Source organism: Salmo trutta, chromosome 14, assembly GCF_901001165.1.
Source record: "Salmo trutta chromosome 14, fSalTru1.1, whole genome shotgun sequence".
Lineage (NCBI taxonomy): Eukaryota > Metazoa > Chordata > Actinopteri > Salmoniformes > Salmonidae > Salmo > Salmo trutta.
In genome coordinates this window covers 50,163,953-50,180,292 of record NC_042970.1, presented here as the reverse complement: position 1 = coordinate 50,180,292, position 16,340 = coordinate 50,163,953, and the positions used below count along the sequence as shown (strand labels likewise).

At 42.9% G+C, this 16,340-nt stretch overlaps 1 protein-coding gene across 1 annotated transcript in view; it reads left to right on the top strand.

Moving 5' to 3' along the window:
* The window catches only part of LOC115147830 (copine-9-like), an 85,835-nt gene that overhangs the window by 68,008 nt on the left and 1,487 nt on the right, over positions 1 to 16,340 (top strand). Inside the window, exons 5-7 of the mRNA XM_029690109.1 lie at positions 9,679 to 9,742; positions 12,595 to 12,698; positions 13,162 to 13,266. Coding sequence (XP_029545969.1) covers positions 9,679 to 9,742; positions 12,595 to 12,698; positions 13,162 to 13,266 — 273 coding nt within the window. The remainder of the gene's footprint in view (positions 1 to 9,678; positions 9,743 to 12,594; positions 12,699 to 13,161; positions 13,267 to 16,340) is intronic.

Genomic DNA, 16,340 nt, shown 5'->3' with positions numbered 1-16,340 from the left:
TGATTGTGGAATGTTGTCCCACTCCTCTTCAATGGCTGTGCGAAGTTGCTGGACATTGGCGGGAACTGTAACAAGCTGTCGTACACGTAAATCCAGAGCATCCCAAACATGTTCAATTGAGGACATGTCAGGTGAGTTTGCAGGCCATGGAAGAACTGGGACATTTTCAGCTTCCAGGAATTGTGTAAAAGATCCTTGCGACATGGGGCCATGCTGAAACATTACCTGGTGATGGCGGCGGTGGAATAGCACAACAATAGGCCTCAGGATCTTGTCACGGTATCTCTGGGCATTCAAATTGCCATCGGTAAAATGCTATTTTTCGTAGCTGATGCCTGCCCATATCATAATCCCACCACCACCATGGGCACTCTGTTCAACAAACCGCTCGCCCACACGACACCATACACATAGTCTGCGGTTGTTCGGCCGGTTGGACGTACTACCAAATTCTCTAAAACAACGTTGGAGGCGGCTTATGGTAGAGAAATGAACATTCAATTCTTTGGTAACAGCTCTGGTGGACATTCCTGCAGTTAGCATGCCAATTGCACGCTCCCTCAAAACTTGAGACATCAGTGGCATTGTGTTGTGTGACAAAACTGCACATTTAAGAGTGGAGTTTTATTGTTCACAGCACAAGGTACACCTGTCAAATGAAATCAAATTTTATTAGTCACATGCACCGAATACAACGGTGAAATGCTTACTTATGAGCTCCTAACCAACAATGCAGTTTTAAACAATAGAGATAATAATAAGAAATAAAAAAGTAACAAGTAATTAAAGAGCAGCAGTAAAATAACAATAGTGAGACTATATACAGGGGTGTACCGGCACAGAGTCAATGTGCGGGGGCACCGGTTAGTTGAGGTAATATGTACATGTACAGTGCCTTGCAAAAGTATTCATCGCCCTTGGGGTGTACCGGCACAGAGTCAATGTGCGGGGGCACCGGTTAGTTGAGGTAATATGTACATGTACAGTGCCTTGCAAAAGTATTCATCGCCCTTGGCGTTTTTCCTATTTTGTTGCATTATAATCTGTAATTTAAATAGATTTTGATTTTGATTTCATGTAATGGACGTACACAAAATAGTCCAAATTGGTGAGGTGAAATGAAAAATGTTTATTTAAAAAAAAAATGTTAAAAAAATGTAAACTGAAAAGTGGTGCGTATGTGTTCACCCCTTTGCTATGAAGCCCCTAAATAAGATCTGGTGCAACCAATTACCTTCAGACATAATTTGTCAAATAAAGTCCACCTGTGTGCAATCTAAGTGTCACATGATCGCAGTATATATATACCTGTTCTGAAAGGCCTCAGAGTATGCAACACCACTAAGCAAGGGGCACCATGAAGACCAAAGAGCTCTCCAAACAGATCAGCGACAAAGTTGTGGAGAAGTACAGATCAGGGTTGGGTTATAAAAATATCTGAAACTTTGAACATCCCATGGAGCACCATTAAATCCGTTATTGAAAAATGGAAAGAATATGGCACCACAACAAACCTGCCAAGAGAGGGTCGCCCACCAGAACTCACAGACCAGGCAAGGAGGTCATTAATCAGAAAGGCAACAAAGAGACCAAAGATAACCCTGAAGGAGCTGCAAAGTTCCACAGCGGAGATTGAAGTATCTGTTCATAGGACCACTTTAAGCCGTACACTAGAGCTGGGCTTTATGGAAAAGTGGCCAGAAAAAAGCCATTGCTCAAAGAAAAAATAAGCAAACACGTTTGGTGTTCGCCAAAAGGCATGTGGGAGACTCCCCAAACATATGGCAGAAGGTACTCTGGTCAGATGAGACTAAAATTGAGCTTTTTGGCCATCAAGGAAAACGCTATGTCTGGTGCAAACCCAACACCTCTCATCACCCCGAGAATACCATCTGTGAAGTGACGCATGGTGGTGGCAGTATCATGCTGTGGGGATGTTTTTCATCGGCAGGGACTGGGAAACTGGTCAGAATTGAAGGAATGAAGGATGGCGCTAAATACAGGGAAATTATTGAGGGAAACCTGTTTCAGTCTTTCAGAGATTTGAGTCTGAGATGGAGGTTCAACTTCCAGTATGACAATGACCCTAAGCATACTGCTAAAGCAACACTCAAGTGGTTTAAGGGGAAACATTTAAATGTCTTGGAATGGACTAGTCAAAGCCCAGACCTCAATCCAATTGAGAATCTGTGGTATGACTTAAATATTGCTGTACACCAGCAGAACCCATCCAACTTGAAGGAGCTGGAGCAGTTTTGCCTTGAAGAACGGGCAAAAATCCCAGTGGCTTAATTTGCCAAGCTTATAGAGACATAACCCAAGAGACTTGCAGTTGTAATTGCTGCAAAAGGTGGCTCTACAAAGTATTGACTTTTTTTGGGGGGGAAGGGGGGGGGGGGGTGAATAGTTATGCAAGCTCAAGTTTTCAGTATTTTTGTCTTATTGTTTGTTTCACACCCAAAAATATTTTGCATCTTCAAAGTGGTAGGCATGTTGTGTAAATCAATTGATGGGGGGGCAATGTAAATAGTCTGTGTAGCCATTTGATTAGGTGTTCAGGAGTCTCATTGCTTGGGGGTAGAAGCTGTTTAGATGCCTCTTGGACCTAGACTGAACGCTCCGGTACCACTTGCCGTGCGGTAGCAGAGAGAACAGTCTATGACTAGAACCTTTTGAGGACCCATGACAAATCTTTTCAGTCTCCTGAGGGGGAATAGGTTTTGTTGTGCCCTCTTCATGACTGTCTTGGTGTGCTTGGACCATGTTAGTTTGTTGGTGATGTGGACACCAAGGAACTTGAAGCTCTCAACCTGCTCCACTGCAGCCCCGTCGATGAGAATGGGGAGGTGCTCGTTCCTCTTTTTCCTGTAGTCCACAATCATCTCCTTTGTCTTGATCATGTTGAGGGAGAGGTTGTTGTCCTGGCACCACACGGCCAGGTCTCTGACCTCCTCCCTGTAGACTGTCTCGTCATTGCCGGTGATCAGGCCTGCCACTGTTGTATCATCGGCAAACTTAATGATGGTGTTGGGGTCTTGCCTGGCCATGCAGTCATGAGTGAACAGGGAGTACAGGAGGGGACTGAGCATGCACCCCTGAGGGGTCCCCATGTTGAGGATCAGCGTGGCGGATGTGTTGTTACCTTCCCTTAACACCTGGGGGTGGCCGGTTAGGATGTCCAGGATCCAGTTGCAGAGGGAGGTGTTTAGACCCAGGGTCCTTAGCTTATTGATGAACTTTGAGGGCACTATGGTGTTGAACGCTGAGCTGTAGTCACTGAATAGCATTCTCACATAGGTGTTCCTTTTGTCCAGGTGGGAAAGGGCAGTGTGGAGTGCAATAGAGATTGCATCATCTGTGGATCTGTTGGGGCGGTATGCAAATTGGAGTGGGTCTAGGGTTTCTGGGATAATGGTGTTGATGTGAGCCATGACCAGCCTTTCGAAGCACTTCATGGCTACGGACGTGAGTGCTACAGGTCGGTAGTCATTTAGGCAGGTTACCTTAGTGCTCTTGGGCACAGGCACTATGGTGGTCAGACTCGGACAGGGAGAGGTTTAAGATGTCAGTGAAGACACATGCTCGTAGTACACGTCCTGGTAATCCATCTGGCCCTGCGGCCTTGTGAATGTTGACCTGTTTAACCTGTCTGGGCAAGGTGGGACGTTAGCGTCCCACTCTATTCAACAGCCAGTGGAAGAGCGTGGCGCGAAATACAACATCTAAAAAATGCTATAATTTCAATATTTCAAACATACGACTATTTTACACCATTTGAAAGATAAGACTCTCGTTAATCTAACCACATTGTCCGATTTCAAAAAGGCTTTACAGGGAAAGCAAAACATTAGATTATGTTGGGAGAGTACATAGACACAAATAACCACACAGCCATTTCTCAAGCAAGCATATATGTCACAAAACCCAAAACACAGCTAAATGCAGCACTAACCTTTGATGATCTTCATCAGATGACACTCCTAGGACATTATGTTATACAATACATGCATGTTTTGTTCAATCAAGTTCATATTTATATAAAAAAAACTGCTTTTTACATTGGCGTGTGATGTTCAGAAATTGTATTCCCACCGAAAACTTCCGGTGAATTTACTAAATTACTCATGATAAACGTTGACAAAATACATAACAATTATTTTAAGAATTATAGATACAGACTCCTTTATGCAATCGCTATGTCAGATTTTAAAATAGCTTTTCGGCGAAAGCACATTTTTCAATATTCTGAGTACATAGCTCAGCCATCACGGCTAGCTAATTTGACACCCGCCAAGTTCGGGGCTCACTAAACTCAGAATTAGTATTAGAAAAATTGGATTACCTTTGCTGTTCTTCATCAGAATGCACTCCCAGGACTGCTACTTCCACAACAAATGTTGTTTTTGTTCCAAATAATCCATAGTTATGTGCAAATACCTCCGTTTTGTTCGTGCGTTCAGGTCACTATGCAAAGGGTAACGCGCAAGTGCATTTCCAGACAAAAATAAATAAATGTTCCATTACTGTACTTAGAAGCATGTCAAACGCTGTTGAAAATCAAATTTTATGGTATTTTCTCGTAAAATAGCGATAATATTCCAACCAGACAATGCTGTATTCATTCAAAAAGGAAGAGAAAAAATGGTGAGGTCTCGTTAATGCGCATTTCCAATCTCTTAGTCACCTGGCAGTCCACTGACAAACTGTGCTCCTGTACTCTGCCCAGAGACAGGAGACGCCTCAATCTGCTTTCTGAACGCTTTAGAGAGCCAATGGAAGCCTTAGAAAGTGCTACATAACCCCACGGGCACTGTAGCTTCGATAGAGAAGCAAATGGAGAACTACAAATTCGCAGACAGGCCACTTCCTGCTTGGAATTTTCTCAGGTTTTTGCCTGCCATATGAGTTTTGTTATACTCACAGACACCATTTAAACAGTTTTAGAAACTTCAGAGTGTTTTCTATCCAAATCTACTAATAATATGCATATTCTCGTTTCTGGGAAAGAGTAGTAACCAGTTTAAATCGGGTACGTGTTTTATCCGCCCGTGAAAATACTGCCCCCTAGCCCAGACAGGTTAAAGGTCTTACTCACATCGGCTGCGGAGAGCGTGATGACACAGTCTTCCAGAACAGCTGGTGCTGTCATGTATGATTCAGTTTTATTTGCCTTGAAGCGAGCATAGAAGTAGTTTAGCTCATCTGGTAGGCTCATGTCACTGGGCAGCTCTCGGCTATGCTTCCCTTTGTAGTCTGTAATAGTTTGCAAGACCTGCCACATCTGACAAGCATCAGAGCTGGTGTAGTATGATTTGATCTTAGTCCTGTATTGATGCTTTGCCTGTTTGATGGTTCGGGTATGTACGTACGGATTAGAGTCCTGCTCCTTGAAAGCAGCAGCTCTAACCTTTAGCTTAGTGCGGACGTTGCCTGTAAACCATGGCTTCTGGTTGGGGTATGTACGTACAAGTCAATGACTGATGTGGTGTACTCCTCAATGCTATTGGAGGAATCCCAGAACATATACCAGTCTGTGCTAGCAAAACAGTCCTGTAGTTTAGCATCTGCTTCTTCTGACTACTTTTTTATTTTTGTATTCACTGGTGCTTCCTGCTTAAAATGTTGCTTGTAAGCCGGAATCAGGAGGATATAATTATGGTCAGATTTGCCAAATAGCTTTGTATGCGTCTCTATGTGTGGAGTAAAGGTTTTCCAGAGTTTTTTTCCTTTGGTTGCACATTTAACATGCTGATAGAAATTTGGTAAAACGGATTTAAGCTCCCCTGCATTAAAGTCCCGTCTACTAGGAGCACCGCCTCTGGGTGAGCGTTTTCTTGTTTGCTTATGGCAGAATACAGCTCATTCAATGCTGTCTTAGTGCCAGCCTCTGGCTGTGGTGGTTGTTAAACAGCTACAAAAAATACTGATGACAACTCGCTAGGCAGGTAGTGTGGTCTACAGTTTATCATGTTGTCGTCGTTCAGCCACGTCTCCGTGAAGCATAAGATATTACAGTTTTGAATGTCCCGTTGGTAGTTTAATCTTCCACGTAGGCCATCTATTTTATTGTCCAAAGATTGCACATTTGCTAGCAGAATGGAAGGCAGTTGGGGTTTATTCGATCGCCTGCGAATTCTCAGAAAGCAGCCCGCCCTCCGGCCACTTTTCCTCTGCCTCCTCTTCACGCAAATCACAGGGATCTGGGCCTGTTACCGAAAAAGCAGTATATCGTTCGTGTCGGCCTTGTCAGACTTGTTAAAAGAAAAATGGATTCTGCCAGTCCGTGATTAGTAATCGCAGTCCTGATGTCCAGAAGTTATTTTCGTTCATAACAGATGGTAGCGGCAACATTATCTACATAATAAGTAAAAAAATAAGTTGCAAATAAACAAACAAAAAACACAATTGGTTGTGGGCACATAAAACGTCTGCCCTCTTCTCCGGCGCCATCTTACTCCTGTGTAATGATCATACTGTTTAATCAGCTTCTTGATATGCCACACCTGTCAATTGGATGGATTATCTTGGCAAAGGAGAAATGCTCACTAACATAATTTCAGAGAAACTTTTTGTGCACATGGAACATTTTTGGGAACTTTTATTTCAGCTCATGAAACATGGGGCCAAAACTACATGGTACGTATATATTTTTGTTCAGTATATTTGAATTTGAAGTGGGCATATTGCTGAATGGGGTTGAATGGCACCAAGAAATTGGTGAAAGTGGCCGTAACTAGCAAAGGATCATGATCGATTTAGTCGTTTTCATCCTGCCTGAGAAAGTCAACCAGCTCCTAGCCTGCCCGCCTGTAATTGGTCTGTGTCAGCATGCGGTCCTGTGTGATGACAAATGTAGTAGTCAGAATGGATCTCTATTTAATTAAATATCTTGATTTGTAGCGAACTTTAAAATAATTCACTGTGGGGATCAAAGTTGATTTGCCCTTTTGGCGATCTGAATTTACATAGGCTTTCTAGGGATGACCAGGGCTTTTGGTACCGCAAGGTTGCTACGCAGTAGCCGACCACCAGAGCTTGTGGCTTCACACTCCAGACTGGACACTGGGGGTTCAGTCTGCCATTACTGCGCTCCACTCTAATCATGAGAGGTGTTTCTTTACAAACGTGAATCCAACCGCCTTGGTCCCGGACCCTTACTAAACCAATCATAAGCTTCAATATGGCGTGGTTCAGTGATGTGGCAGAAAAATTATGCATCTCACAGGTGAAGCTGCCATTACATTTACATTTAAGTCATTTAGCAGACGCTCTTATCCAGAGCGACTTACAAATTGGTGCATTCACCTTATGATATCCAGTGGAACAACCACTTTACAATAGTGCATCTAAATCTATTAAGGGGGGGGTTAGAAGGATTACTTTATCCTATCCCAGGTATTCCTTAAAGAGGTGGGGTTTCAGGTGTCTCCGGAAGGTGGTGATTGACTCCGCTGTCCTGGCGTCGTGAGGGAGCTTGTTCCACCATTGGGGTGCCAGAGCAGCGAACAGTTTTGACTGGGCTGAGCGGGAACTGTGCTTCCTCAGAGGTAGGGAGGCGAGCAGGCCAGAGGTGGATGAACGCAGTGCCCTTGTTTGGGTGTAGGGCCTGATCAGAGCCTGAAGGTACGGAGGTGCCGTTCCCCTCACAGCTCCGTAGGCAAGCACCATGGTCTTGTAGTGGATGCGAGCTTCAACTGGAAGCCAGTGGAGAGAGCGGAGGAGCGGGGTGACGTGAGAGAACTTGGGAAGGTTGAACACCAGACGGGCTGCGGCGTTCTGGATGAGTTGTAGGGGTTTAATGGCACAGGCAGGGAGCCCAGCCAACAGCGAGTTGCAGTAATCCAGACGGGAGATGACAAGTGCCTGGATTAGGACCTGCGCCGCTTCCTGTGTGAGGCAGGGTCGTACTCTGCGAATGTTGTAGAGCATGAACCTTATAATCTAATAAGTAAGTCAAGTCTTTTATTTCAGTCTCTGATCTGGAGGAAGTTGTACATGCTTTTTCCCCCCTCACGCCTATTTGCTAAACATGTCTCAGTAAGAAATCATTCCATCGTCTATAGTTAGTTCATGATGCTGCAGCTTGGCTTTTAACGGCCACCATAAACTATATCACCACCCAAAAGGGCACTTGGCGAGTGGGAGGGCAAAGGGGCATTTGCTCGGCACAGTTAGACTCCTATCTGTGCACGTGCCTGTATCTGTGTGTGTCTGAGTGTCTCTGTGTTTGTGCGTGTACGTGCGTACGTGTGTGTACATGCGTACGTGTGTGTTTACCAGAACCGAGGGTATTAGGGTGTCTTTTCTGACAGAAACAAGCTCTGTGTGTGCCCTTGTGAAGTAATCAGGCTGTCACAGTGGCGTAGAGGAGAATAGAGAAGATCTGAGTACATGGAATGCTGGGGTAAAGGTATAAAAAGGCATTGTAAGCATTGTAAATAGCCTTGTGAAGAGACTGTCAAACCCGACAGGTGTGTGTGTGTGTGTGTGTGTGAGTAGAGTAAATTGTCACCGGTGCACATACCACCTCAGGCTGTTGTGAGCACTTCAGGGTGTGTGTATGTGGCACGGGTGTTTATGATTACACCCTTAAAACTCACAGCAATAATGTTAATCATCCTATAGCCATGCTTACCAGCCTTAGTGCAATGTCTACTGGATGGAATAAATCACTGTATGACATGCTGGATTTGACCATCTGTAATATTCTCTTATAAGAATCAGCCTGTGAATAATAATTTACATGAAATGTTTCTCTGTTTTTTGTTTCTATCAATCTTCTACTTGGGAAGAGAACCCTAATGCTTTTTTCCTCTCTCTAGCATTGATACACATCTATTTAAGCTATTCTGAAAGCATCACTCACAGCAAATGTATCGATAGTGGTACCCAAAATTAAAAAGCCCTCCCCTTGTTAAATAGGTATTCCCCTCTTAACATCAGTCCGTCTGGCCTCCATTTTTAAATCTAATTCCATTACAATTACCCTGATTGCCTCATACATAATTTGATAGACACTCCAATCGGCCCTAAAAGAAATGTGTTTGCTTGGATTGAATGGTAATGTGTCCCCTGGTGAAAATGACTCATCTATGGATGCGTTCCAAATTACACCCTATTCCCTATTTATGTGCTCAATTGGCTGTGGTCAAATGTAATGCACTATAAAGGGAATATGGTGGTATTTGGAAAGTAGAAAAAGTGTGGAGGTGAAGAAAAGTCTCCCTGAACAGCCCCTGTCTGTTTCTATGAAAAAGTATTTTGTCATCCCAACATCTGATCTAAAGTCAGTCCTCTGCCACTGGTTTCAATGTGTGGAGTGCTAATGTGAAGTGATGGACTGTTCTCAGATCTGTTGATTTGGAGTCTGAAGGCAAGTTAATAAAGCTATCAGGACTGACCTCTAGACCTCTATCTGTCAACATGAGGAGTGTGTGTGTGTGTGTGTGTGTGTGTGTGTGTGTGTGTGTGTGTGCATGCTTGCGTATGTGTGTGTGCATGCTTGCGTATGTGTGTCTATTTCACTCAAGGTCTTGACCTTCCATGCAATGTTCACATGAATGCATACAAAGAGGCACACTAATAATTAATTCAGCATTTAAAAAGCAAATTATGTACACAAAATACTGACAAAGGACCCTAACCCAGTACTTTCTTTTTCTTTCTCTCTCTCTCTAGTGGGATCCCAGGGAAAAAGTGTGGGAACATCATATTCACCGCTGAGGAACTGAGTAATTGCAGGGTCAGTATCACACACAACACACACACACATATTCTCATCCATTCAACATAGGGAATATACAAACAAGAAATAAAATAAAAATTAAAACTTGAGCGTGTATAACTATTCACCCCCCAATGTCAAAACTTTGTAGAGCCCCCTTTTGCAGCAATTACAGCTGCAAGTCTCTTGGGGTATGTCTCTATAAGCTTGGCACATCTAGCCACTGCCCCTTCTTCAAGGCAAAACTGCTCCAGCTCCTTCAAGTTGGATGGGTTCCGCTGGTGTACAGCAATATTTAAGTCATACCACAGATTCTCAATTGGATTGAGGTCTGGGCTTTGATTAGGCCATTCCAAGACATTTAAATGTTTCCCCTTAAACCACTCGAGTCTTGCTTTAGCAGTATGCTTAGGGTCATTGTCATGCTGGAAGGTGAACCTCCGTCTCAGTCTCAAATCCCTCAATAATTTCCCTGTATTTAGCGCCATCCATCATTCCTTCAATTCTGACCAGTTTCCCAGTCCCTGCCGATGAAAAACATCCCCACAGCATGATGCTGCCACCACCAGGCTTCACTGTGGGGATGGTGTTCTCGGGTGATGAGAGGTGTTGGGTTTGCGCCAGACATAGCGTTTTCCTTGATGGCCAAAAAACTATATTTTAGTCTCATCTGACCAGAGTACCTTCTTCCATATGTTTGGGGAGTCTCAAACATGCCTTTTGGCGAACACCAAACGTGTTTGCTTATTTTTTTCTTTAAGCAATGGCTTTTATCTGGCCACTCTTCTGTAAAGCCCAGCTCTGTGGAGTGTATGGCTTAAAGTGGTCCTATGGACAGATACTCCAATCTCCGCTGGGGAGCTTTGCAGCTCCTTCAGGGTTATCTTTGGTCTCTTTGTTATCTATCTGATTAATGCCCTCCTTGCCTGGTCCATGAGTTTTGGTGGGCGGCCCTCTCTTGGCAGGTTTGTTGTGGTGCCATATTCTTTCCATTTTTAATAATGGATTTAATTGTGCTCCGTGGGATGTTCAAAGTTTCGGATATTTTTTTATAACCCAACCCTGATCTGTACTTCTCCACAACTTTGTCCCTGACCTGTTTGGAGAGTTCCTTGGTCTTCATGGTGCCCCTTGCTTAGTGGTGTTGCAGACTCTGGGGCCTTTCAGAACAGGTGTATATATACTGAGATCATGTGACAGATCATCTGAGACACTTAGATTGCACACGGGGGTGGACTTTATTTAACTAATTATGTGACTTCTGAAGGTAATTGGTTGCACCAGATCTTATTCAGGGGCTTCATAGCAAAGGGTGTGAATACATATGCCCGCACCACTTTCCGTTTATTTTATAATTTTTTTAAAGTTATTTTTTAATGTCACTATTTTGTGTATGTCCATGACATAAAGTCCCCCAAAAAATCCATTTAAATTACAGTTTGTAATGCAACAAAATAGAAAAAACTCCAAGGGGGATGAATACTTTTGCAAGGCAGGGAATAGGGTGCCATTTGGGACGCAGGCATTGATAAATTATCATTCTGACAGAGAAATGAAGACTACAATATTAAAATAAATATGCATCCGATCTGTGAATAACGACATTGACAATTCCCCTCAGAGGTATGAATAATTGTATCTCTATCTCTCTGTTCCGTTAATATACTCACCCTCTCTCTGTCCGTCCCTCTCTCTCTCTCTTGCTGTCTCCCTCTCTCTGTCTCTTTCTGTCTCTCTCTCTCTATCCCTCTCTGTCTCTCTCTTGCTGTTTCCCTCTCCCTGTCTCTGTCTGTCTCTATCTCTCCCCCCACACACGCACACAAAAAAATTGACAAATAAAACTGAGAAAACATAATTTGGGAAAATATGAAATCACAAATTGTATAGCTCCCTCTACTCTAGAGTTGTTTATTAACCATTATTTGACCAGGTATATTGGCAGAAGACAGTGCAGAAATGTTTATTTTACAGTAAGTACCTGCAACCTTTTCTAGCATGAGAGCTAAAAACTAAACATGTCTCGAGCTACTTATTTTTTCTAGCTTTCAAATAGGCACATTCTTGCAGGGGAGAAGAAAAGAATGTGCCTATTTGAAAGCTAGAAAAAATAAGTAGCTTGAGACATGTTTAATTTTAGCTCTCATGCTAGAAAAGCTTGCAGGTCTTTAGTGTAAAAGAGAAATTAGTGCACTGTTTTCTGCCAAAAGAATTTAAGTAGCTGTCATGCTAGAAAAAGTTGCAGACCGTTGCTCTAAGACATGGAGAACATAGTTCATTATATCGTTCATTACAGAAATACAGTGGAAGGGGCATGCTGCAAGGCAGATGACATGTTGTGTTTATTCTGCCACCTTGCTCAGATCTTCAAAAGGTGTGATTTCTAAAGGATGTCGAGCTCATAGAAATAGAATTACTAGAACGGGAATCCCCATTCAAGTAAATGTTCTATTTATATGGGTGGGCTGCTCCTCCTCGGGAGATATTTACTCAACCAAATGAGTCTGTTGTTTTTGCTTTCTCAGAGGTTTTCCTGTGAAATATTATTGCAGCTCCATACGCATACCATACTTATTAACGACTTTTACCATTAAAGCTTGTATAGTTATTCTTTATCTTATTTAAAGGTTGTAATAATTCAACCTCTAAACCATCCCCAAACAAGAACCATACTTTCACATACTTGGTCAGAGAAATATATAAATGCAACATTAGAATATTTCAAAATAGTGACATTTAACAGTGACATTGTAGTTCCAATATATGTCATTTAAACTGACATATTAGTTACATGTAATTTATATTACTTATGTCACTATGGTGACCTAAAACCACCACCTTGCTTTGACATTGAGACTTGTCTTTTCTCTCAGGACATTGCTACCATGCAGCTGTGTGCCAACAAGCTGGACAAGAAAGACTTCTTCGGCAAGTCAGACCCATTCCTGGTCTTCTACCGCAGTAATGAAGACGGAACGTGAGTGTTTGTGTGTGTGTGTGTGTGTGTGTGTTTGTGTGTGTGTGTGTGTGTGTGTGTGTGTGTCAAGATGAGTTCACTTCCCACATTGTCTGTTATGTAGATCCACATATATGCCTCAACCCAAATGAATGAATCTGTCACAACAAGTATTTTGGAGAAAACAAAGACTTTCATTTATTTGGTATTTGTGGCTTATACTTCTAGGGCTATGCCTTTTCATCCCTGTACTTAGTGGTCCTTGTGTGTACTGTGTTGAAATGGGGACCATATAAATACAATTACTAGAACAGGGGGAAAAGCCCCTCAGACCACGGGCCATTCGACTGCACCCTTATGGGTAATTCTATTTCCGTAGGTTCACCATCTTCTTTGGTATTTGTGGTTGATACTTCTAAGGCCTAGGTTCCATCCCTGTACAGTATCTGTATTCAGAGCTCCTTGTGTGTGCTGTGTACCGTAGGTTCACCATCTGCCATAAGACAGAGGTGGTAAAGAATACTCTGAATCCTGTGTGGCAGCCCTTCACCATCCCCGTGCGAGCCCTCTGTAACGGAGACTATGACAGGTGAGTGACGCAGACAGCCAAGAGATCAAAGGTCACTTAGTACCCAGGGTAAAGGGATGACCACATGAGCTACACTGAACAAAAATATTAATGCAACATTCTACAATTTCAAAGATTTTACTGCGTTACAGTTCATACAAGGAAATCAGTCAATTGAAATACATTCATTAGGCTTTCACATGGCTAGGAATACAGATATGCATCTGTTAGTCACAGATACCTTAAAAAAGGTAGAGGCGTGGAACATAAAACCAGTTAGTATCTGGAGTGACCATTTGTCTCATGCAGCGCGACACATCTCCTTCACATAGAGTTGATCAGGCTGTTCATTGTGACCCATGGAATGTTGACCCACTCCTCTTCAATGGCTGTTCAAAGTTGCTTGATATTGGATCTGGAACACCCTGTCGTACATGTTTATCTAGAGCATCCCAAACATGCTCAATGGGGTGACATGTCTGGTGAGTAAGCAGGCCATGGAAGAACCGGGACACTTCCAGAAATTGTGTACAGATTCTTGTGACATGGGGCAGTGCATTATCATGCTGAAACATGCGGTGATGGCGGCGGCTGAATGGTACGACAATGGACCTCAGGATCTCTTCACGGTATCTCTGTGCATTCAAATTGCCATTGATAAAATGCAATTGTGTTCATTGTGCGTAGCTTATACCATAACACTACCGCCACCGTGGGGCACTCTTTTCACAAAGTTGACATCAGCAAACCGCTCGCCCATACACGCTGTCTGCCATCTGCCCGGTACAGTTGAAACCGTGATTAATCCGTGAAGAGCACACTTCTCCAGCCTGCCAGTGGCCATAGAATGTGAGCATTTGCACACTGAAGTTGGTTATGACGCCAAACTGCAGTCAGTTCAAGACCCTGGTGAGGATGACGAGCATGCAGATGAGCATCCCTGAGACAGTTTCTAACAGTTTGTGCAGAAATTCTTATGTTGTGCAAACCCACAGTTTCATCACATGTCCGTGTGGCTGGTCTCAGACCATCCCGCTGGAGAAAAAGCCGGATGTGAAGGTCCTGGTCTGGCGTGGTTACACATGGTCTGCGGTTGTGAGGCCGGTTAGACGTACTGCCAAATTCTCTAAAACAACATTGGAGGTGGCTTATGGTAGAGAAATTAACATAAAATGATCTGGCAACAGCTCTGGTGGACATTCCTGCAGTCAGCGTGCCAATTGCATGCTCCCTCAAAACTTGAGACATGTGGCATTGTGTTGTGTGACAAAACTGCGCATTCTAGTGGCCTTTTATTGTCCCCAGCACAAGGTACACCTGTGTAATGATCATGCTGTTTAATCAGCTTCTTGATATGCCACACCTGTCAGGTGGATGGATTGTCTTGGCAAAGGAGAAATGCTCACTAGCATGAATGTAAACAAATTTGTGCACAACTTTTGAGAGAAATAAGCTTTTTGTGCTAATGGTAAAGTTCTGGGATCTTTTATTTCAGCTCATGAAACATGGGACCAACACTTTACATGTTGTTTATATTTTTGTTCAGTATATTTTGTTAGTTTCATGTGGTTTTCTGTAGATTTCCTGTACATTGTCCTTACTGTTACATTCGGTCATTGAGCAGAAGCTTTTAGTCAAAGCAACTTACGGATACTGTAGCAGGTACTCTATATTCAGTAAAACCAGGGAGTTTTTTTCTGATTGCTAAATGAGTTTGGTGTGACATCTGGGGGAGTTCCCATTATGCCTTCCGTACAACTGAGCCATTGGCAAGGCTGTGGGACTAAGTAGCCAATGATTTGTGGTTTTGTCACTATCTGTGCTCAATACTAAGGACTATGGAATGTTGCTGTAGCATGATGTACTACAGTACCCATGATGCTCTGTGGTGGTCAGAATAATGCCAGCAGTCGGCCATATTGTCTCAAAGGCCAGCGCTGGTGTTATTGGGATCAACATGGAGGTTCCACAACGTTTTGTTTATCTTTGGTTATTACACGCACACACACATGCATACATGCACACAAACACACAATATTACTGATTTATGCAGAATGCAAATCTCAATTAATCGTATTATATTGTTAATCAATTCCATGTAGGATGTGTCCCAAATACATGACCATTTTGACAGGGTAAATCCATAAGGCTATTTATATTGATCATCACCTCATATTTCTCAAGGGACATACTGTGTTTGCCTCCCTCTCTCCTTCTCTTTCCCAAACATGTGGTTACATATAAGTAATAATGCCCGGGAAGCCGGTGTTTGTTGGATATATTGGCATGGGTGTTGTTAGGCCTGAGAGGATCATCAAATAATGATCGACGTATTTTCCTTAAACGTTATTTTGATTAATTTATTCGTACTATTTCATCCTTCCACAAGATATAGTCCCGACACGAATCTAGGGTTGCTAGAGACGTGACCCAGTCGTTCATTCTTTTTGTTCTGTATCTATAGACGCAACCCAGTCGTTCGTTCTAAATGTTCCATTGCCATACCGACTGGCAACGTTCTTTTCCTTTGCTTGCTAGCTAGCCATCTACGGCTAATTTACAGTCATGTCAAAAGTGCAGACAGAATAACAGCAAAGTAGCTGCATTTGCATTTGTTTAAGCTGTTTTCTAGTGAAGATATATTTGGATACATCCATAACAATGAGTTTATGATGCCTGACTTTGCATGGCAGAAAAATTGTGCTCTCTTGTCAGGACACTGTTCAGACAAAAGAAAGACAATCCATGACATTCATTTGAGCTGATTTTAATCAATGAAACCATATATTCTCTTTGTTATCCACCACAGCTGACTTGTGTGATAATGCCGGTGTTTGTTGTGTATATTGGCACGGGTGTGTCCCTTGGGCCAGATAATTCTTTGTGGCCTCGTTATATGCGAGAGTGGCGTATCTGAGAGAGAGAATGCATTGTTATAATATTGTTTTCCAGTAGCCTAATTATGAGGCTAACTTAGAAATAACACAAACAGGCTATGAACAACATACCTTAGACCGTTCTTGTCTGTTTTTAGGAGGAATGAGTTGGGCTTTAGTTGTCTGTTGTATGTAACTGGAGGTCAAACCACACTTTCT